The sequence below is a fragment of the Halichoerus grypus genome, chromosome 2 (assembly GCF_964656455.1).
Source record: "Halichoerus grypus chromosome 2, mHalGry1.hap1.1, whole genome shotgun sequence".
Taxonomy (NCBI): Eukaryota; Metazoa; Chordata; class Mammalia; order Carnivora; family Phocidae; genus Halichoerus; species Halichoerus grypus.
Genome location: NC_135713.1, coordinates 142,700,274 through 142,722,374, shown reverse-complemented (window position 1 = coordinate 142,722,374; position 22,101 = coordinate 142,700,274). Strand labels below are relative to the sequence as shown.

The following is a 22,101-nucleotide window of genomic DNA, read 5'->3' as shown; positions in this document are numbered from 1 at the left end:
GTGCTGTACTGCCGGCTTCCCGCAGTACGGGATAACCCGGAAGTGATTCCTGAGGCCCGGGCCGCGTGGATTCGCCTGGCGCGGGGTATCCGTTTGCCGCGGCCGCTGCGATGACCAAAATAAAGACAGATCCGGACGGGCCGGAGGCTCAGGCGGAGGCGTGCCTCGGGGAGCGCACTTACCACGAGCTGCTGGTGAATCTGAACCCCATCGCGCAGCCCCTGGCCTCTCGCCGTCTCACGCGGAAGCTCTACAAGTGCATCAAGAAAGGTGCTTGCGGCTGCCGCGGTGGCCGGTGGTGGCGCGGGGGGCGGGCCGACGCCCCCCGACTGACTCTTCTGTCGTTGCAGCCGTGAAGCAGAAGCAGATTCGGCGCGGGGTGAAGGAGGTTCAGAAGTTTATCAACAAAGGCGAGAAAGGGTAAGGCCCCCCTCCCGCCGGGTGTTGCGTTTCTGGACGGTAGCACGGGTATCCCCACTGCTTGGGAGGTGCTTGGCGAAAAGTCGGTAAATGTGATCCGCCCCCTATACACGAGGTAATGGAGCCGCCGGTGAGTTCCCTCCGGTACACGTCACTCACAAGAGCTCAGAGGAACACCACCGGGAAAGTGAGTTCCGGGGCTCACGCAGGGTCGAGCCCAGCTTCATTCCCTCATAGAAAGTCCTGAGATACCTGCGAAGGAATGTACAGGGTGCAGTGAGAATGCCTTCATGACATCTTTCTCCCCGTCAGGCCAGACCCTAAAGCCTCTCAGTGCTCGGTCTCTGAAGTATCCCGGTACCTTGTTGGTGCTCAAGAGATAAATCGTGCTGGGGGGATGTGATGCTTAGTGGGAAGTCTGACCTAGGGCGCAGGGGTTCTGCCAGAAGATACTGGGTCCCAGGCAGGAGAGAGGATAGTGGTCCACAGAAGCATTGCCTTCTCCTTGGGCTTCCTAAGCCATGGTGAATTGAGTTTTTGTACTCAGAGCTTTGCAGGCCACCGAGGGTTAAAGCCAGGGAGTGACATGATTGTGTTTACCCTTGCGAAGATTTTTCTGGCAACTCTGCAAAGAATCAGGGGCACAAGAGTAGACGAAATTGAGCTAGGAGGCTGCCCCAGTGTAGGAGAGGTGAGGGCGATGTTGATTAGGTTATTGGTGGCTGAAACAGAATTAAAGTGGGTGAATCTGAGAGGACTTTGGGATGCGGAGTGAGGAGGTCTTGATTCCAGCTGAGTAGAGGGCCCACTCACTGATACAGTGAACAGTGGAGGGGCCCAGGTTTGTGTGGGAAGATCACGAGTTTGGTGCCTTTTAGACATGTGACACCCCCCTCCCCCCAGCAGAACTGTCAAATAGGCAGATGGCCATACAGACTGGGGGCTTGGAAGGGAGAGGCCAGGCAGGAGAGAACAGATTTGGGAGTTGTCAGCACATACATGGCACCTAATGCCGTGGCCGTGGCCCAGGTCAGCCAGGGAGAAGGTACTGAGAGGGCAGCCAAGGATTAGGCTGTGAGGAACCAGCACTGAAAGGCCACTCGAAGGAAGGGGTGCCAACAGAGGAGCCTGGAAGACAAAAGGAAAACTAGGAGAGTGGGCCCAGTACGTGGAACCAAGAGCTCTTTCCTTGTGTTTGCCTCTCACCCCCCCGGACAACACTCTTCCTTGGTGTCTTCAGGACTCCCAAGGCCCTTGCCCCAGAGCCCTGACACCTTGCCAGCCAGGAGTCCTACCTGAGGGCTCTCGGGCAAGCCTTCATTAGTTCCCTGTGACTCTGGGGACTGAGCTCAGGCTTCCCAGCCTGGCACTCAAGGTCCCGGGGTGTGGCTGCTGCCCATCTCTCTAGCCTCCTTGTCTGCCCCCATCCCTACCCTGGATTTCAAAGCCATCCCAGGCCCCCATCCGCCAGCTCCTGGGTTATGTGCAGCCATTTGGATTCTCTCAGCCTCAAATGCTTTCCTCTCCTCCAGCCCCTCCAAGGGCTGCCTGACACCTTCATTCAGGTTTCTGATCTAGTGTCGCCTCCTGATTCCTTTTTTGACTCTCCAAGGAGAGCTGAGCTCTCCTCACTCCTTGGTGTCACTCCCATAGCTCACCTGTCCCAGTGGAATCCCACTTGTCGCCCTGCGTGGCATTTACTTATTTGCCAAGAACTAGGGCTCACCTCCCCAGAGGAAGTGATCACCAAACACAAATTTGCATGCACTTTCAGAAGGTGGGAGATTCACATCTGGGGTCCTTGAGGGCTGAGGCCATTTTCTCTGTCCAGAGGTAGGGTAGCACTATTGACTGAAAGAAGGAATGGGCAAGTTAGAAATGACGGTGTTTCTCTCACCACAGGATCATGGTTTTGGCAGGAGACACGTTGCCCATTGAGGTCTACTGCCATCTCCCAGTTATGTGTGAGGACCGGAACTTGCCCTACGTCTATATCCCCTCTAAGACGGTAAGGCACACACGATCCCCCCCGGATCTTGGTCAGCATTGGAGGAGGGGGTTCTGGTAGCGGGTCTGTGGGAGCAGGCCATAGTGGGGGAAAATGCAGGCTTTGGAGTTGAGACTGATGTGGATGGATCCTTGGCTCTGCTGGTCCCTGGCTCAGTCTCCTTCTCAGAAACTGGGAATTCCTGCCCTTGTGGACTGCAGGAATGACAAAGGAGGTGTGCTTGGACATGCTCCGTCAGTGCAGATGCCAAGCCCGTGTTAGTCCTGATGGGTGGTTGCGGTGCTCGGGGAAGAGGGGGGTGTTCAAGGGACCGTTAGCTGGCCTGGTCCTCACGTAAGGACCAGAACACAGGCCCTGCCTCAGGCGGCAGCCTCTGGGACCAGAAGCCCAGTGTAGGCCCAGCGTGGTGGGCCTGAGGCTTGAAAGTTGGCAGAGTTGAAATGCCAGTGTGACGTGTCTGAGGGCTGGATGGGGCCAGTGGGTCAGGGGTCCATGACTCCCCGGCATACAGGCGGTGCAGCCTTCCCCCCCCCCGCATAGGCCTTCCTTCCCTTGTCCGCAGGACCTGGGTGCAGCCGCGGGCTCCAAGCGCCCCACCTGCGTGATCATGGTCAAGCCACACGAGGAGTACCAGGAGGCTTATGACGAGTGCCTGGAGGAGGTGCAGGCCCTGCCCCCCCCCATGTGAAAGACTCGGGCACCTGCTCTGGAAGCTGCGGGGCTGGCGGTGGGCCAGCTGGCTGGCCTCCTGCCGCCCATGCTCACACATCTCCCGGGGCCCCGCGGCCTGCCTTCTTCCCAGGCTGCTCCATCAGCTCTTTCCGGAAGGCGGGAGCCAGCATCCAGCATCTTCTGTTGCGCGCATGTGCAGACGGTCCGAGAATGGAGCGTGGGGGAAGTAAATGCTAAGACTAAAGTGTGCTGAGCCTGTGGGTGTGTTTTTCGGCAGCAGCTGCTGGTGGGGCCAAGGAGGTGGTGGGCAGGGGAGAGTGGATACAGCCTTTCTCACCAGAGAACCCGACGGACTCAGGGTGTTGCTTCTGCTGGGCAGCCGGGGCTGGTGCCAGACCCCAGCTGAGAGCACTCTTTGCTGCCCACCCCCGGCTTCCGCCTCCCACTGGTGGGAGCCACACCATAAGGCTGCCGCAGCAGATGCCATACACAAAAGCCTGCGGCCCCTGTGTTGGGGACACCCCCGTTCCTCTTTCTTCCTTCCCCTGCCCCTACAAGCCCGAAATGCCACTGGGAAACCTCTGGAAGCCATTTAGCCACGCATACAGCACATCTGAAGTAGGCATATGAAGCTAGAGACGAACCCCAGGCCAGCTCTCCTGCTTGGTGTAATGACCCCGGTGACCCAGTCCCTTCAGACGTCTCAGACTTCGGGTGTCTTCCTGCTCCCTGAGGCCCAGCACGGGGCTTAGTGGGGACACAAAGCGACCAAGCTCTAGGCACCCTGGAGTCAACCGCAAAGAGCTTGGGATGGAGGGTCGGATCCAGTTTCGATTCCGAACTGTCTCCTTTACAAGCTGTGAGCCCTGTAGGGCAAGTCCGTTCATCTTCCTAAATCCCCTCGCTCCGCTTCCTATTCCTAGTAAGGAGGGCATCAGATTTGACACGTTTGTATAACAGCCTCAGGCCCGTGGTCTGGGGTGACATCCCCGGGCCTTTTCACCCAGGCAGAGATGCACGCTGGGTTCTCTCTGGGCACGGTGAGCCTGCAGTAATTCCTTGTCTGTGAAGCTAAAGGCAGGTGAGGTAAGGAGAAGGCCTGTGAATATATTTGCTCAGTTATAAAACCAGGGCATTCGGTTCGAACCGGACTATTTACAGTGGGGACTGGATACATACAATGGGAGGAGCGGGCGCGGTGCTGGGGGCAGGGCTGAAAAGGTCTGCGTTGCTGGCCAAGTGCTTTGCTTCTCTGTGGGCTGCTACGAAGTCACTGGCCGAGAGAAACAGGGCAACCGCGGGAATGCCGAGGCCAGTGTCTTCCTGTCCTTCCGGCCAAGGAGCTGGCTGCCCGGCACAGACGGGTTCATCTCCCTTCTTGGCCTCTGCCCACGGTGGCGCTCAGCCAGTCGTTCGGAAATGAACCACAGTCCACTGAAGCCAGCCACCCCCACCAGGACAGAGCAAGGCTCATGGCTGGAAAGCCCTTCTGACAAAGTTCCTTCGAGGCAGGTATCAGAATATGATGCGCTTCCCATCGGCTGGGTTCTGCTCCATGGGGCAGTAGGGACACTTCAGCCTGCACAGGGAGAACAGACAATGTCTCGGCGGCTGGCCGGTGGGGGGGAACTGAGCCAAGATGGAGCAGAGCCCGGGGCACTTACTTTCCTCCATTGATGAGCTTGTTGAGGGCGTCTCGGGAGATCACGTGGCCACAGATGAGCTTGATGGGAGGGTTGGAATCTGACGTCTGCTGCCGGAGGATGGGGCAGGCGAACACCGAGTGGTACCAGCACTTCATGCCCAGTTCAATCTCAATCTGGGGAAGCCAGCGGAGGGCTGAGTCCCACTTCCAGCTGCGGCCGCCCTTTCCAGGGCCTTCTGCCCACACACACCCCCATGCCCCACCCCGCCCTGCCAGGCCTCACCGGTAGCTCGTCCTTGTGACTCCAGACCCCCGTGCACTGCCTCTGCTCAATCACAGCCTTAATGTTCATCAGCACAGGCAGCGCCACACAGCCAGAAGCAAAGCTGCGGAACAAAGAGCAGGGGCTGCAGCGGCCCACACCGAGAGCCCGGCGGACAGACAGAGGCACCAGCACACTGGTCGTCGGCCTGTGTCTTGGGGCGGGGTGCTCAAGTGGCACATGGTCAGACTGATCCTTGAAAATCTCCCCGGTCGCTCATAAAGCGCCACACAGGTAGCTATGTGTGTCCGACCCTAGCGTCATTCTAATGCACCCCAGAGTTTGGGGGCCTATGGGAAAAACAAAAGGAAGATCTAGGGGGCAGATACCTGCTCACCCAAACCACTGGAATGCCACTGGTGTGATGGAGCCAGCGATCAGTTTCAAAGGGCCCCAGCCTGCCTGTCTCCCCCACTCTGCTGTCGTAATGCCCATCTGCAACCGGTTACCGTCAACGCGGACACTCAGACACGGGGGCAGATCCGAATCTCGCAGTGACTCAGGCAGGGGCGGGGAGTCAACTGGCTGGCGCCTCGAGGGCTAAGTACCTATGATGCTCAGGAAAATTGTGCACCCGAGAACCATCGTGAGGTGTCCCTGGCGTTCCTGCTGGGAAACACTGTCCTTTAACTGGAAACCTTCCCCCTGGGGTGGGGCGGGAGATGCACTGTGGTGCAGCGTGGGATTCTGGGACCGGGTCCATGTGCCCTTTATGCCCTGCGAGGCCCTGGGCAAGTCCGCGTGTGCCTTGGGCCTGTGTGTTTTGTCATCTGTAAAATGAGGAAAACTACCTGTAATTCCTAGGGCCTCGTGGAGTCATGAGAACGTTACTGTGCAGGAGCCTTCCAGGGGAAAAGTCTACATATGTGTTACTCAGGCACTTTCAAATCTCCCCAAAGGAAAGTGGTCTGAGGGAAAGCCAGGCTGCAGAGGGTCTTGTGATAACTGAGGGGGGAGGTGCAGGCAAGACAGAGACCTCATTCAAAAGACCTTACAGAAGGGGAACCTTGGGCGCCTGGGTGGCTCAGTCGTTAAGCATCTGCCTTGGGCTCAGGGATGGAGCCCTACATCGGGCTCTCTGCTCAGCGGCAAGTCTACTTCTCCCTCTCCCACTCCCCCTGCTTGTGTTCCTGCTCTCGCTATCTCTCTCTGTCAAATAAATAAAATCTTAAAAAAAAAAAAAAAAAAGAAGGAACCCTGACCCTGCCACCGACCTTGCAGGCGAGACAGAGACCTCATTCAAGACCTTACAGAAGGGGAACCTTGGGCGCCTGGGTGGCTCAGTCGTTAAGCATCTGCCTTTGGCTCAGGGATGGAGCCCTGCATCGGGCTCTCTGCTCAGCGGCAAGTCTGCTTCTCCCTCTCCCACTCCCCCTGCTTGTGTTCCTGCTCTCGCTATCTCTCTCTGTCAAATAAATAAAATCTTAAAAAAAAAAAAAAAAAAAGAAGGAACCCTGACCCTGCCACCGACCTTGCAGGCGAGACAGAGACCTCATTCAAGACCTTACAGAAGGGGAACCTTGGGCGCCTGGGTGGCTCAGTCGTTAAGCGTCTGCCTTCAGCTCAGGTCATAATCCCAGGGTCCTGGGATCGAGCCCCACACTGGGCTCCCTGCTCAGCGGGGGGTCTGCTTCTCCCTCTCCCACTCCCCCTGCTTGTGTTCCTGCTCTTGCTATCTCTCTCTGTCAAATAAATAAATAAAATCTTTTTTAAAAGAAAAAAAGGGGAACCTTGACCTGCTACTGACCTTGCAGTGACGGCAGGCCACAACTCTTCCTAACCTCAGTTTCTCCAACCGTAAAATCAGATAATTCCTCCCCGGAAGCATGACTAAGAGAGCCAGTTTAGGTCTGAAAGAACCAAGGACCACCCCTGGCACATGGAATGGCCTCCACCAATTGTTTCCCCTGAGACCCTCCCACTTGTGCTGCCCCCACAGGGCTGCCCCGTACCTGACGCTGAGGGGCGACTCCACCGAGAGCCCCAGCAGGGAACAAGCATCGCGGGTAAAGGTCTCGCAGATCTCCGCCCAGTGGCTGTTGTCCAGGAGGTGGCAGTAGGGGGACTTCTCCAAGCCCAGCCGCAGGTACACCAGGCTGCCCATCATCACCTGGATCTCTGCAAGGCAGGCACAGGTCAGGGCGAGCAGGGGATCAGAGGGCGCAGGCTGGGCCTCGCAGATCCCAGGCCCCTGACCAGGAGGAACGGGCCCTGAGATGCCCTCAGGCAAAACTGATTTTCACTAAAATCCAGTGTGGAGGCGGAGTCTCAGGGCTGCTTCTGCGGGACAAGGACAAGCATCAGGCACAAGGCAATCCAGTAGGGAGCTGAGTTTGAGTTCTCTTCCCATCCTTCCAAGTGCACCAAGGAGCGAGTCTCAGGTTAGCGCTCACGTTTTTCTTCTCCAACACTAGCTACTCTCCCTTTTAAAAACTTTCAGGTGGTATCTAGATTTACTGACAGTGCTTGGTCTTTATGATTTCACAAAATGTGAGGTAACAAATGGGTAGGAGTGGAGCTAGAGAACCAGTTACTACCAGTAGGAGTGGTTACTAATGGTGAGCATCTGGAAGGGGAGACTCCACGGACTGAGGTCTGGAAATCCTGGTGTGACGGAAGGAAGCCGTGGAGAGGCGCCAAGTGAGTTTTAAGGAAACGAGTGGGCTGCTTCTAGGTGGGCGAGGCCCGGGCTAAGGCTCAGGGGTGCACACGGCCCTGTGTGCTGAGTGTGGGTGTGCCCCACAGCAGGTGTGCAGAGCGGCCTGAGAAGAAGCTGGAAGAATATGGCAGAGGCGGATGCAGGGGAAGAGCGTGGGGTTTGGACTTCACCTGGGAGACGGTGAGGGAGGGGTCAGAGTTCTCAGGCTGGGGAAAGGCATCCTGGTTACACACAGCCCCTCAGGTGGGGCAGGGACTCGGAGCCCAACCCCCTGAGCCCTGCTGACACCTGCCGGAGCCCGGCAGCCCCCACCCCAGCACCCTGAGCACTTACCTCGCTGGTGCAGCCGTGCAAACGGCTGAAAGTGCCGGGCATAGCTGAGGGCCTCCAGCTGCTTCTCAGGGCCGCCTGCCAGGAGGCGGATGAAGTGTAGGCGGTGCAGCTTGAACTCCAGGGAGCTGTTGAGCTCGAGCAGGCGCTGCCTGTGGGAGACGGCCCATCTGGGGAGAAAGGGAGCTGGTGGGGCAGGAGAAGGGGCCCTGGTGGAGCCGGGACTGAGAGGTGGGCTCCCAAAGCCAAAGTGAGGCCCATGAGACAGGGCTGGAGGCGTGTCGAGTACACCAGGTGACAGGAAGACCACAGACAGGCCCCGTCCCCTCACTGGCCCATCCGAGGGCCAACTTACTCCAATGCCGGCCCTAGGTCTTGTTCGTGCAGAGCTTCCAGGATTCGATTCAACTCGAGGAAAGGCTGCTTAAAGTCCAAGTCCACGTTCAGTGTTGACTCCTGTGGGGAGAGCACAATCCCACCGCTGAAGGAGTGTGTTTCCAGAACATTCCAGTTCTGTAAGGCTGAGTGTTGCGGGCTGGCCTCCCGGAGTGCAGACTACAAAACCCAACCCAGCCCCAGGGTCTTAGAGACCTGTGTTGAGTAGCATGGTGAGAAAATGATTCCTCTTCAGTCCTCTTAATCACATTGAGAAAGTACCCTTACTTTTACTGCTAGTGTGTTTTTAACACCTAACAAGTGCTACTTTGTCATGTTACTAATCTCCCTTTTTAAGAAAACGATATCAGGCGTCAGCTCAGAACCTTGGCCGGCAACCAACTCTAGCTAGAGATTCATGGCTTCACTTGCCATCGTATGTATTTTTAGAGCTATCTTCTATTTATGGCAGGGGCAATGATTTCCCTTCTAAAATAAGTTTATATAAAGAATAGGAAACCAAATATAAAGACAGCCATCGAATAGAAGCAGAAGAGACAGGTTCCAGCGCCTTGCCGGCGAGGCCATTACCTGGCACAGCTCCTCGGCAACGCTAAGCATGCCCTGCTGGTACAGGTGCTCCACAATGGCCATCTGCAGGACCTGCTGCTGCTTCTCCCGCGAGTCCCACACCGCATCGGAGACGACGCCGCAAATCTCAGAGTCAAAGTTCTGACGAGGACAAGAGACAGGGCCCTGTGACTCAGCATTCGCCTTTCCTGCTGAGCCCCGCCCCCCAGGCACTAGCTCCGGGGTATCCCCACCCCCAGCCCGAGGCTGCCTGCACGCTCACCCTGTCGATGGCTTTGCCCACTCGGGAGACGCTGCTGTGAATGTCCTTGTGGTCCGAAGCCAGTTTCTGCACGGTGTCTTTGATCTTCCGGCAGCACTGGGACATCACCAGGGAGAGGGTGGCTGACAGAGGGGTCCCCTGGAGGGCTGCAGGGAAACACTGGCAGTGAATCAGGACACAGAGGAGCACATCTGGCCCCTGCTACCTCTCTTCTCCACACCAGCCCGGAGGCCCAGGAGGGAGCCCTGAACTCCAGGGTGAAAAACCCCAGCTTCTGTTCCAGGTCCTGCCACTTTTTAACTGCATGCCTTGGAACTGGTCAAGTGGGGCGAGTGGCTTCATCTCTCGGTTCATTTCCTCACCTGTAAAATGGGGTGATAGTACCGGCCCTGTCCTTTGCTGTGAATTGTAGCTGATTCGGCACTTCCTACGGGAAAGTACTATATTTCAGCTCATTTAATCCTCCCCACTGTGCCCTGCAGTGGACACTGTTAGTATCCTGTCCTGTAGCTGGGGGAGCTGAGGCGGTAGCTTGCTGAGTGACAGCAATGACAGAGCTAAAGCACATGCTCCTCACCACCACACCGGATGGCTCTTTACTATCTTGAGTGAGACACCACGTGTGAGAAGGCTTTGGGCCATGAGCGCTGTCCCCAGGTTAATGCCTCTTACCAACCCAGAGGATACTGCCAGGGAAGTTCAGGGATGTTTCTGGCTCAGGACTCCAAGCCTGTGCGGTTCCCACCCCCATGGCTGGGCCAGAACCAGACGCACCGCCAAGAGCACATGGGACTTGGAAGAGAGGAGGACAGACAGAACATCCGCCCCTTTCTCCAGCCCAGCATCTAGGTGCCTTCTTTAGATGGCAACGCCTTGGTTCAGGGAAAGAAACATGACCCAGGAGAGCCAGGGAGCGTCTCGGCTCCAAGACCAGAAGCCCTGGAAGAGAGATGCATTCTACCAAGTCACTGAACACAGAATGGGAACTGGAGCTGCTGGAGCACCGTGACCTCCTGGGGGGGGGCGGGGGGGCACTGCTCTGAGAATGAAGACAGTGTAGACTGAGGGGATCCCATGAGCACCTGGATCCAGCCGGGCCTGGACATTTAAGTTACCTGAGTCCATGAATCCAGTGTTCCCCACCCCCGCCTGTTCATTTAACCTGGTCTGAGCTGGGTTGCTGGCACCTGTAACTGAATGCCTCTGACAAATAACGACTGGAGGCCCCCCACCTACACAGGGAGACGGGGCAGGACCACATTCCACTCTGACACTGCCACCCACCCAAACCCCAGCTTGCCACTCATCTCTCACATTCTGCTCCATCCAGGTCACAGAGGACCACACTCTGTACAGTCCCTGGCCACATTCCCTTTAGGACAAAGCAACAGCTCTCAGGAAACCAAAGCTCCCCATCCTTTCTTTAAAGTAAGCTCCAGGCCCAACATGGGGCTTGAACTCACAACCCCAAGATCGAACGTCACATGCTCCACTGGCTGAGCCAGCCAGGCACCCCGAAACCAAAGCCTTTTAACCTGAAACCCCCAAATCTTCTCTGCCCAAGGACGCCCCTGAAACCATTAGCGCTGACAAACCCCCATCTGAGAAAACGTGGTCTCCCTGTAAACACCCTGCAGCAGGCCACCACCACCTGTTAACCAACGGCACAGCATAAGAGCATTTCATACCCATTCTACCAACGGTTAACCTGCCATCGGAAGCAAGGACCCAGGCCTGGGCATTTACTACAGCATGGCACAACCACACGATGCAATGGTAAGCAACCAGGTGCAAGAATGAGGCAGAATTCTACGTAGTGAGACAGAATACTCTCGGAGACAAACTGGAGGGGGGAAAAGGTGCAGGAAAGCACACGCTTGAGGCTACCCTTTGTGTTTAAAAAAAGGGAGGGGATAGACACACATGCCACCTGTGTGTGCACACAGACGCTGTCTGGGAGGCGTGCCTGGGAAGTTGGGGGCAGGGGTGACTCGGGGGGTGGGGTGGGCTGAAGGGGAGACTCACTTTCCCTGTAAGCTCTTCTGACTTTGAAGTCTTTCCTATGTGCATGCTTTCTTTAAAAAAAAAAAAACATTAAAAGGAAACAAACTCTACTCTGCAGATTTGTTTTTCACGGAGGTACAAAGTGTAGCAATTCCGAAAATACTCTCTATGTACCGTAGAAATCAAGCAGATGGGAGATGTATTGCCGGTGTTTGGAGTCACCATACGCACTGTTGCAGAAAAGAGATATAGCTATGGATTGGGGAGGTCTAGGAGGAACCCTGTGATACAGGATTGAAACTGGGTATCTGTAAACTCATGGCCTGCAACATGCAGAGACAGATCTGTCTGCTAAAAAAACAGAAACGACACCTCAGTAACAACCCAGACCTTGGTTTCCAAATACCATTTTTCACCCAAAGAATATCTCCTTGCAGAAATTACTTACTCCAGGAATTATCTTAATGTGCCAGAAAGCTAGGAAGTGCTAAATAATAATAGTAATAAATAAAAAGGCTGGGCTAGGGTGCCTGGGTGGCTCAGTTGGTTAAGCGACTGCCTTCGGCTCAGGTCATGATCCTGGAGTCCCAGGATCGAGTCCCACATCGGGCTCCCTGCTCAGTGGGGAGTCTGCTTCTCCCTCTGACCCGACCCCCTCTTGTGTTCTCTCTCACTCTCTCTCTCAAATAAAATAACATCTTTAAAAAAAAAAAAAAAAAGGATGGGCCATGTGAAAAGGACACAGGAGGAGAAAGAACAGAAAGAAGAGTGCAACACTGAATATCCACATGTAAAAGAACGAAGTTGGATCTTACACCATATCTAAAAATTAACTCAAAACGGATCAAAGACCCAAGTGTAAGAGCCAAAACTATAAACTCTTAGAAAACGCAGAGGTATAATCTTTGTGGCCTTGGGCTAGGCAATGGTTTCTTAGATAAGACAACAAAGGCATAAGCAGCCCAAGAAAAAATAAATTGGACTTAATCAATATTAAAAACTTTTATGCTTCAAAGGATACTATCAAAAAAGTGAAAAGACTGGGTGCCTGGGTGGCTCAGTCAGTTAAGCGACTGCCTTCGGCTCAGGTCATGATCCTGGAGTCCCGGGATCGAGTCCCACATCGGGCTCCCTGCTCAGCGGGGAGCCTGCTTCTCCCTCTCCCTCTGTCTGCCACTCCCCCTGCTTGTGCTCTCTCTCTGACAAATAAATAAATAAAATATAAAAAAAAAAAAATGAAAAGACAACCCATATGATAGAATATCCAGTGTGGGTCTAGTATTAAAGAGTACATAAAGAACTCGTACAACTCAACAATAAAAAGAGAAACAACCCAATTAAAAAATGGGAAGCAATTTAAGTAGACAGTTCTTCAATGAAGATAAACAAATGGTCAACAAGCTCACTCATGAAAAGATGCTCAGCATCATTAGTCACTAGGGAAATGCAGAGCAAAACCACAGTAAGATAGCCCTTCATACCCACTAGGATGGCCATAATCAAAAAGACAGATAAAAACAAGCCTTGGTGAGGATACAGAGAAATTGGAACCCTCATGCATTGCTGGTGGGAACAAGTAAATTATTGCAACTACATTTGGAAAACAGTTTGCCTGTTCCTCAAAAAGTTAACAGAGTTACCATATGACCCAGGACAGAAAAGAATCAAATACTGATTCATGCTACAACAGGTATGAACCTTGAAAACATGCTCAGTGAAAGAAGCCAGACACAAAAGGCTGCACATCGTAAGACTGCATTTATATGAAGTATCCAGAACAGGTAATCCACAGAGAAAGTAGGTAAGTGGTTGCAGGGTCTGAAAGAGGGGGAGAAACGGTGTGACTGTTAGTGGGTAGCATTTGTTTTTGGGGTGATGAAAATGTTCTAAAATTATACAGTAGTAATAATGGTACAACTCTGTAAATATACTAAAAATAAACTCAAAAATTGTACACTTTTAGAAGGTGAATTTTAATGTGAATTATAGCTCAATTAAAAAAAAAGGACATAGGAATCAGGGGTGACCTCTGGTCAAATCTAAGACAATTTAAGCATCAAAATAAATAATAACAGTAACGGATTTTAACCCAACGAATAAAATAAGAATCTATGAGGCATGAGCTGGTAATAAATAAGGGAAAAAGGAAAGCTGAATGCCAACAACTACAGTTGACCCTTAAGCAACATGGGGGTTAAGGGCACCACCCCGTGCACAGTCGAAAATCTGTGTATAATTTTTGACTCCCCCAAAACACAACTACTAATAGCCTATTGGTGACAGGAAGCCTTACCAATAACACAGTCAAATGACACATATTTGGTATGTCACCTGTGTTATATACTGTATTCTTACAATAAAGCTAAAAAAAAAGAGAAAATGTCATTGAGAAAGTCATAAAAAAAGAAAATGCATTTACATTATTGTATTTACTGAAAAACAAATCTGCATGTAAGTGGACCCGCACAGTTCAAACCTGTGTTGTTCAAGGGCCAACTGTATGTAAGGAATGAAAGAGCAGGAAAAGTCACCCGTGTTGCTTTATAATAACTGAATCAGGCAAGAATCACCCCTGGGCCAGTGGGCTCAAATACAATAAAGTGCAGGCCATTTGTAGAGGCTCAAAGCATCTCCCCTAAAATTTCTTACTAATTAACTGTAAAGAAATATTAACTTTACACGGGGGGAACCTGGCCGACACCGTCTTAACCAAGTGATCACAGTTCACACTGCCAATCAGGGAACGAGCTGACACCCTGTACCTCCTGATGTGACTGACGCCCTGAGAACCAGATCACTTCCAAAGTACTGTGCTGCCCAAGATGCAACATCTGGGCGAGGAGGAGGAAACAGCAGGCAAGCCTAAACCAAGAGATATTCTGCAAAATCATTAGCCTTACTGCTTCGAAATCGTGAATGTCATGAAAGACAAGCAAGTGGGAGAAATGTCCCCGGTTAAAAAAACCAAAGATGAGGGGCGCCTGGGTGGCTCAGTCGTTAAGCGTCTGCCTTCTGCTCAGGTCATGATCCTGGGGTCCTGGGATCGAGCCCCGCATCGGGCTCCCTACTGGGCGGGAAGCCTGCTTCTCCCACTCCCCCTGCTTGTGTTCCTTCTCTCGCTGTCTCTCTCTGTCAAATAAATAAAATCTTAAAAAAAAAAAAACCCAAAGATGAGACATGAGAAACCACACGCAGTGCCTGATCTTGGATTGGATCCTAGAATGGAGACTAAAATTAAAATGTTTTCTGAAAATTATTGGACAGTGACAAAACTGAAGTATGAGCTATATTCATTAGGTCATAATACTGTATTAATGTTTAACTTCTTGATTTAATAATTACGCTGTATTTACATAAAAGAATGCCCTTGACCTTAGGAAATACACACTGAAAGTTTAGGGGCAAAGTGGTACGATAGCTGCAACTGACTTTCAAATGGTTAAAAAGTAAGAGTAGGCAAAAGAAGCGATAAAGCCAGCATGGCACCGTATCAGCAGTTGGTGTTTTCTGTAAATTTGAAACGATCTCAAAATGTCTTAAAAATTCAAAGTAGAGGGGCGCCTGGGTGGCTCAGATGGTTAAGCGTCTGCCTTCGGCTCAGGTCATGATCCCAGGGTCCTGGGATCGAGTCCCACATCAGGCTCCTGACTCAGCGGGGAGTCTGCTTCTTCCTCTCCCTCTGCCTCTCCCACTGCTCATGCTCTCTCTCTCTCTATCTCTGTGTCTCAAATGAATAAATAAAATCTTTAAAAAAAATAAATTTAAAAAAAAAAAAATTCAAAGTAGAAAAGCAAATGGAAAACAGAATATAAAATGAAAATCTAGGAACACTACATCAAAAACTAATGATGTAATGTATGGCGATTAACATAACAATAAAATTTTACATAAATAAATAAATAAATAAAATGAAAATCTAAGTGAAAATAATCTCAGGTAAACTAATAATTTCTGTTGGGCTTTCTGAAATAGCTTGGAATGACTTCCATGACCCCACCCGAAGGAGGCCTAGGCATCCACGGACTGATGTCCAAACCATCATCCTTCTAGAAGCCTGTCACCAAGCGGCCTTGGGGAGCTCCCAGGCCCCCGGGGAGGCAGAGTTGGGGCTCTGGGGGTGGGGGGGACACACGCACCTGCGCTGGCCAGCTCAGCCCTCAGCTGGCCCACGTAGTGCAGCAGCTCCTCCAGGCTCTGCTCGCAGTGCTGCCCGTAGGTCAGGAACTTCTGCAGGACCCTGTCCACCTCCCTCTCCACACTCGCACACTGCTCCATGGTGGCCTCTGCCTGCGGGCGGGAGGGGTCGGCTGCGGCAGGCCCCACCTGGGCTGGGGGGCTCGCCGCGGAGGGTCCCCAGGCCCCCCTCACCACACCCACATCATTTATCCTCACGCAGAAATTCCCGGCTTAACATACGTGTCCACAGCGCCTGTCACCCCGAGCCAGGGTGCCCCAGAGGGACCAGGCGGGCGTGAGGACAGGTGTTTTGAGTCATGGTGACCAAATTACCATTTCCAACTCTTTTCATTCTTTTGAATCAGGGGAGAGAGCAGGCCTCACAGAGTCCTCAGCAGGCAATGCTATCTACTAGAAATACATACAAATACCACCTACTTTCATATTGCATGTATATTTATATACTCATCATAAGTACCTTCTCTTCAATTAGTGGACTTGGTTTTCCACAGACTACAGTGATAGAAGCCATGAAGGCAGCCCTTGAATGGCTGATAACTGAAAACCCAGCCTAAGGAACAAATGCCAAGCACGTGGGCCTGATGGGCTTTGCCCACCACTCCAGCCTCAGTCTCCCCTGCTGCTCACCCTGTGTCCAGCCAGCCAGAACCGCTGCTCCCTCCCAGCTCCGGGCCCGGGTTCATGCTGCTTCCTCTCCCTGATAGATTGTTAGCCCTCCCCTCATCAACTGCTTGAGAAGCCGGCTCATCCTTTCCAGGTCGGCTCAGAGACCACCTCCTCCAGCAGCCATCCCCTCCTCCCTGCTGCCACCTGGCTCCCTCAGCTCCCGCGTGGCACCCTTCTGTTTCAGTTTTGATCACCAGGTAAGGACCTATTTCAGGGCCCACTTCCCCCCCATCAGACTAGAACATCTCCTGTCGATGTAACACACCCCTCCCTCCTCATTATACCACTAAAAGAAAGCTGACTTTTCTGGTCCCACCAGCGAGGTGCCCTTCCTAAGTCCCTTCCACTCTGGGCCACTGCCCCCCTCTATTCCAGAGCAGCCTTTGATGCTGACCATGTGAACAGCCCTCAAAATGCTGGCGACAGACTTTCCTCCCTATCCTTCTGTCTAAAGGATTTGAAATGAAGGGCTCTCTCAAATGTTCAAATCTGGCCAGCTGTCCATTCTCTCAAAGAAGGGTACAGAGTAACATCACAAGAATCCTACGGCCAAGGTGACCACTGGGATGCTCCCGGTTTCACCAGACTCCCCGTTCCCCCTGGCACTGCCAGTCCTGGCCTCATCCTCCTGGCCCAGCCCGTAGCTACTGTCTCCTTATAGTGGATGAGCGGTGGGGAAATGGCAACCAGGGACTGAGATGTGTTTTTGCCCTCTCTCCTTATGGTTGATGCCTTCACACTAGAATTTGTAATCATAATCATGATGTCCGGAAGACATGCCTTCCTCTTTGTGCCCCCTAAGCAAACACCCTACAACTGAATATGATCCATTATGAGCAAAATATACCAGGGACTCCTGTCTGAAACAATATCATAATCATAATTATTACTGCTATTATTTGTTATCATTTCATTGGGGCTTATTATGTGTCAAGCACCATTCTAACAACGTTGCATGCATCAACTAATTTATTTAATTCTTACCAAAACACTATAAGGTAGGTACAGTTATTAGACCCACTTTACAGATAAGAGAATGAGACACAGGAAGATTAAATAAGTTGCCCAAGGTCACGCGGCTGAGAAAGGGAGGACCTGGGAAGTGAAGCCAGGGTTTCTGGCTCCAGAGCCCTTCTCAGAAGCACTTCGCATCACATTACTCTCTGGACCAGCTTAACAGCCCACTATCTCACCAGGAAGGGAAAGTGGCCAAGATGTGTGGTTGGAATAAGTGTATAGCAATGATTAATGATGACAAGAAATGGGAAATTAACCACAGAGGCTGTGAGACGGTCACCTAGGAAAGATGGCAGCACAAGAGAAATGTTTGCCAAGAGTCTGGGAACCAGAATCACAATTTACCAAATATAAATACAGCTCAAGAAAGGTCAGGACCGGGGCGCCTGGGTGGCTCAGTCGGTTAAGCGTCTGCCTTCGGCTCAGGTCATGGTCCCAGGTTCCTGGGATCAAGTCCCGCATCGGGCTCAGTAGGGAGCCTGCTTCTCCCTCTGCCTGCCGCTCCCCCTGCTTGTGCTCTCTGCCTCTGTCAAATAAATAAATAAAATTTAAAAGGTCAGGACCTCACCAAGGTCAAACAGACTAGCCCTGCGGACACCAACTGATGAAAGGATTATCTCAGGGAAGCCCAAGTCAGCATCTTGAAATTGTATTAAAGAGCTGAGGAAGGGGGCGCCTGGGTGGCTCAGTGGGTTAAGCATCTGCCTTCGGCTCAGGGCATGATCTCAGGGTCCTGGGATCCAGCCACGTTGGGTTCCCTGCTCAGCGGGGAATCTGCTTGTCCCTCTCCCTCCGCTCCTCCCCCACTCATGCTTGCTTGCTTGCTCTCTCTCAAATAAATACAATCTTTAAAAAAAAAAAAAAAAAAAAAGCTGAGGAAGGAGATGCATAAGGATTTTCATCCCAGCACTCTGTATTGTGGCAGGAAGGGGCAGACGATCTAGGAGCCTCAGCACTGGGGGAACTGATAAGTAAGTAAAACGTGGGAGAGGCATCTATGGAAACCTGCATAGCACTTAGAAACCATGTTCTAGATATACTCACAGGAGCATCGATAACATCCCCAAACATGGTACTGAGGGGGAAATAAAGAAGCAAAATGAACTCTAGGCAGAATACCATTTATGTAAATTAAAAATGTATACATGCAGGGGCACCTGCCTGGCTCAGTCAGTACAGCGTGCGACTCTTGTTCTCAGGATTGTGAGTTCAAGCCCCATGTTGGGCATGGAGCCTACTTAAAAAAGAAAGAAAAAAAGAAAATAGGGGTGTCTGGGGGGCTCAGTTGGTTGAGCGTCGGATTCTTGATTTTGGCTCAAGTCATGTGTTCAGGGTCACTCTCAGAGCGGAGTCTGCTTGAGATTCTCTCTCCCTCTCCCGCTCCCCACCTCGTGCATGTGCACATAGGAGGTCTCTCTCTCAATAAAAATTAAATTTAAAAAATCTTAATAAGGGGTGCCTGGGTGGCTCAGTCATTAGGCGTCTGCCTTCGGCTCAGGTCATGATCTCAGGATCCTGGGATCGAGCCCCGCATCGGGCTCCCTGCTCAGCAGGAAGCCTGCTTCTCCCTCTCCTTCTCCCCCTGCTTGTGTTCCCTCTCTCGTTGTGTCTCTCTCTGTCAAATAAATAAATAAAATCTTAAAAAAAAAAAAAAATCTTAAGAATAAATAAAGTGTGTCTTTTAAAAAATTTTTTAAAAGATTTTATTTTTTATTTTTTATTTTATTTTATTTTTTTTTTTTAAAGATTTTATTTATTTATTTGAGAGAGAGAGAGAGCGCAAGAGGGGGTAGGGTTAGAGGGAGAAGCAGACTCCCCGCCGAGCAGGGAGCCCGATGTGGGACTCGATCCCGGGACTCCGGGATCATGACCTGAGCCGAAGGCAGTCGCTTAACCAACTGAGCCACCCAGGCGCCCAAAAGATTTTATTTATTTGTGAGACTGAGCACGAGACAGAGAGAGCAAGCAAGCAAGCACAGGACAGGGGTGGGGTGTCAGAGGGAGAGGGAGAAGCAGGCTCTCCACTGAGGAGGGAGCCTGATGTGGGGGCTCGATCCCAGGACCCTGTGATCATGACCTGAGTTGAAGGCAGATGCTTTTTTTTTTTAAAGATTTTATTTATTTATTTATTTGACAGAGAGAGAGATAGTGAGAGCAGGAACACAAGCAGGGGGAGTGGGAGAGGGAGACGCAGGCTTCCCGCCGAGCAGGGAGCCCGATGCGGGGCTCGATCCCACGACCCTGGGATCATGACCTGAGCTGAAGGCAGTCGCTTAACCAACTGAGCCACCCAGGCGCCCCTGAAGGCAGATGCTTAACCAACTGAGCCACCCAGGTGCCTCTAGAGTGTGTCTTTTTTTTTCTTTTAAGATTTTATCTATTCATTTGAGAGAGAGCATGAGGGGAGGATCAGAGGGAGAAGGAGACTCCCTGCTGAGCAGAGATCCCGCCGCGGGACTTGATCCCAGGACCCCAGGACCACGACCCAAGCGGAAGGCAGCCGCCTAACCAACGGAGCCACCCAGGTGCCCTAGAGTGTGTCCTTAAAGAAAAAAATCTATGCATACAACCAAAGACACATGCAAACACATCAGAATGGTTTCCTACGGTGGGTGGGGGAGGAGGAATGGGGATAAAAGGGAATACATCAATAAATACAAAAGAGATGAAGGCCCTGCCTGAACCAATTAAATGTATAATGAACTGAGAAGTCTGATTAACTCAATAAAAAAATCTAAAATAAAATAAAGAAGCTGGGGAAAGTAAGAAAAAGAAGCTGGGGAAACAGAATGGCTTGCCTGTATCCCACCCAGAAAGCCCAGGAGGCTAACTCAGTCTGTCCCTGGTGAGCCACTCTGCCTGAACCCCACTCGGTCATCTGGCACTGGGGCGGATGAGTATGTGCATTTGTCTTTCACAACTTCATAATGAATCCAGTGGAATTTCATGTCCATTTCAAGCCCTCCTCCCCAAGGTCTCACCTGTACAGAAATGATCCACCAGGTGATCTCTCCAAAACAACACATCAAATCCTGTCACCCCTTGACTCAACACTGCATGGTCTGACACACAAGCCCTGTGTAATTACACATTCACTTCCTTTGCACAAGCTGTTCCTGTGTCCAGAATGCCCTCTGCACTTCTCTGCACAGAGACCCCAAGATGCAGTTTAATCACCAGCTCCCCAAAAAGCCCTCAGTGAAATCCCCCAGTCTCCTCTGCTTCATACACCTCTGTGGAGGACACCCATACTGCACACCTCTGAGTCCTCAGCTCTGTGGCACAGTAACTGCCTGTCTACAGGTCTCCCCCCACCAGACAGTGAGCTGCTCAGGCCTGGAGGCCAGTCTTGTCCTCTTTCTCCCCGCAGTGCCCAGCCCAGGGCCTGGTCCACAGTGACTGTTCAGTGAATGGTTGCTGATTAAATGGTGCATCCACATCCTAACTCTTGGGCTAGGGGGCCTGGGCTCAAACCTGCAGGGGGGTTGACAGGAAGAGTTACGACTGAAGTATTAAAATCCCCACTAAGGCATGCATGGGTTTTGTCCCCAGACTTCAGCATCGTGAAACAGAAGGGACCCTTCTGGGGCGAAAGGAAAGAAGTTTGTGCAAATCATAGAAAGGTCCTCTTTGCCTGACACAGAATTGGGCAGCCTCCATTGACCCAACTCTTACACTTCTGCACCCCTCAACTCTATCCATTCTCCACCCTACCCACCACTCCTCTGCTTAAAACCCAATAGATTCCTACTGTATTCAGAATACCCCCCCTTCCTTTATTTATTTATTTTTAGTAATCTCCACACCCAATGTGGGGCTGGAATTCACCACCCAGAGATCAAGAGTCGCATGCTCCTCTGACTGAGCCCGCCTGCCGCCCCCCCACCCTCCCTTTTATGGCCTAGGAATCTCTATATGAGTTGACTCCCAACCACCCCTCCAGCCTCATCTACCACTCTCCCCCTCACTGGCTATACTCCAACCACACTAGCCTCCTTCCTGTCCTTGACAAGAGTTTATTTCTGTCTGAGGGCCTTTGCACTAGCTGTTCCCTCTGCCTGATACAACTCTTCCCCAAAATGTTCCCATGACTTGCTCCTTATCAGGGTCCTGTGTCCACGTCACCTCTTCAGAGATGTTCTCCTACCCATATCTAATGCTGACCCCTCTGCTCCACACCCACGCCAGACACTCCATCTTATCACTCTGTTCCTTTTCTTCACTGCACATCTCTATTTAAAGTTTCAAATCTTTTTTTTTTTTTTTTTGGTTATTAACGGAAACCGGAGGGAGGGCAAAGCTCACCATCTCCCCTAGGCTGCAGCTCCTACTAGAATTTCACCTGTATTAACGTGCAAAATGACTGGCAAACTCCCACTCATCCTTCCAAAGACCCTCCCTGCTCGAATGCCCCGTCTGGCCCCCTCGTCCACACCGGGTTACCTCCGACCCGACCGGGTCGCACCGGGACCGGACGTCTCAGTTCGCGCGACTCCCCTGGCAGAGGCGGCTCCTCGAGGGTCCTACGAGTCCGTGGGACTCCAGCTCCCGGCCCCGGCCCGACGACTGAGGGGAAAGCCAGCGCAGGGGCAGGCTGGGGCCGCGGTTTGTCGGGGCTCCGGAGAAGGCCTGGGGCCTGGGAGCCCGGCCGAGCTGCCGTCTCCCTCGCCCCCGTCGGCCCGCCCGGCGTACCTCGCCCTCCGCCCGCACCTCCCGGCCCGGAAGCCAGCCGGCTCTCACCTTATCCCCGCAGCCGGGGCCCTGGCTTCCAGCGCCTCTGTCATCGGAACCGGAAGCCGCAGCGGTTGCGCGGCGGATCTGGACCCGCCCACTCGCGGCTTCGGGGAGGGGTGGCCGTCCCGCGGGCCCGCGGCTTTCTGCTCGAGCGCCGCGCTTCCCCCTCCCGGGAGCCTGGAGTGGAGTCGCCTGCAGG

The 22,101-nt window shown here is 52.4% G+C and overlaps 2 protein-coding genes across 10 annotated transcripts; one reads left to right on the top strand and one right to left on the bottom strand.

The window, feature by feature from the left end:
- NHP2 (NHP2 ribonucleoprotein) lies at positions 1-3,344 on the top strand. Of its 2 annotated transcripts, none has more exons than XM_078067624.1 (4): positions 1-270; positions 351-420; positions 2,323-2,428; positions 2,969-3,344. In XM_078067624.1, the coding sequence occupies exons 1-4, from the start codon at positions 111-113 to the stop codon at positions 3,071-3,073; spliced, it is 441 nt and encodes a 146-aa protein (XP_077923750.1). In that variant the 5' UTR covers positions 1-110; the 3' UTR covers positions 3,074-3,344. The 2 variants fall into 2 exon arrangements, with proteins under 2 accessions (XP_077923750.1, XP_035922017.1); XM_036066124.2 differs by having other exon boundaries at positions 10-270; positions 2,991-3,344.
- Positions 3,345-4,187: 843 nt separating this feature from the next.
- On the bottom strand, positions 4,188-22,043 carry RMND5B (required for meiotic nuclear division 5 homolog B). Of its 8 annotated transcripts, none has more exons than XM_078067621.1 (12): positions 21,612-21,902; positions 18,213-18,243; positions 17,514-17,694; positions 15,425-15,575; positions 9,285-9,430; positions 9,023-9,163; positions 8,412-8,512; positions 8,060-8,226; positions 7,020-7,185; positions 5,029-5,131; positions 4,765-4,919; positions 4,188-4,679 (listed from the first exon to the last, which is right to left on the bottom strand). In XM_078067621.1, exons 2-12 carry the CDS (start codon positions 18,227-18,229, stop codon positions 4,616-4,618), a joined length of 1,392 nt encoding a protein of 463 aa, XP_077923747.1. In that variant the 5' UTR covers positions 18,230-18,243; positions 21,612-21,902; the 3' UTR covers positions 4,188-4,615. The 8 variants fall into 8 exon arrangements, with proteins under 8 accessions (XP_077923747.1, XP_035921914.1, XP_077923746.1 ...); XM_036066021.1 differs by lacking the exon at positions 18,213-18,243 and adding an exon at positions 9,647-9,711 and having other exon boundaries at positions 21,612-21,901; XM_078067620.1 differs by lacking the exons at positions 18,213-18,243; positions 21,612-21,902 and adding an exon at positions 21,909-21,963.
- Between the last annotated feature and the right edge of the window lie 58 nt (positions 22,044-22,101).

Excerpts from the sequence above, each read along its gene's own strand:
- RMND5B (XM_078067620.1), bottom strand. The coding sequence starts at position 21,952 with ATGACAGAGGCGCTGGAAGCCAGGGCCCCGGCTGCGGGGATAAG. Across the intron at positions 15,576-17,513 it reads TTGAGCTGTATTTATATTTG|GCAGAGGCCACCATGGAGCA; the intron begins GTAAATTGTGAT and ends TCCCGCCCGCAG. Across the intron at positions 4,920-5,028 it reads GTCACAAGGACGAGCTACCG|ATTGAGATTGAACTGGGCAT; the intron begins GTGAGGCCTGGC and ends TGGCTTCCCCAG.
- NHP2 (XM_036066124.2), top strand. The coding sequence starts at position 111 with ATGACCAAAATAAAGACAGATCCGGACGGGCCGGAGGCTCAGGCGGAG. Across the intron at positions 421-2,322 it reads ATCAACAAAGGCGAGAAAGG|GATCATGGTTTTGGCAGGAG; the intron begins GTAAGGCCCCCC and ends CTCTCACCACAG. Across the intron at positions 2,429-2,990 it reads TCTATATCCCCTCTAAGACG|GACCTGGGTGCAGCCGCGGG; the intron begins GTAAGGCACACA and ends CCTTGTCCGCAG.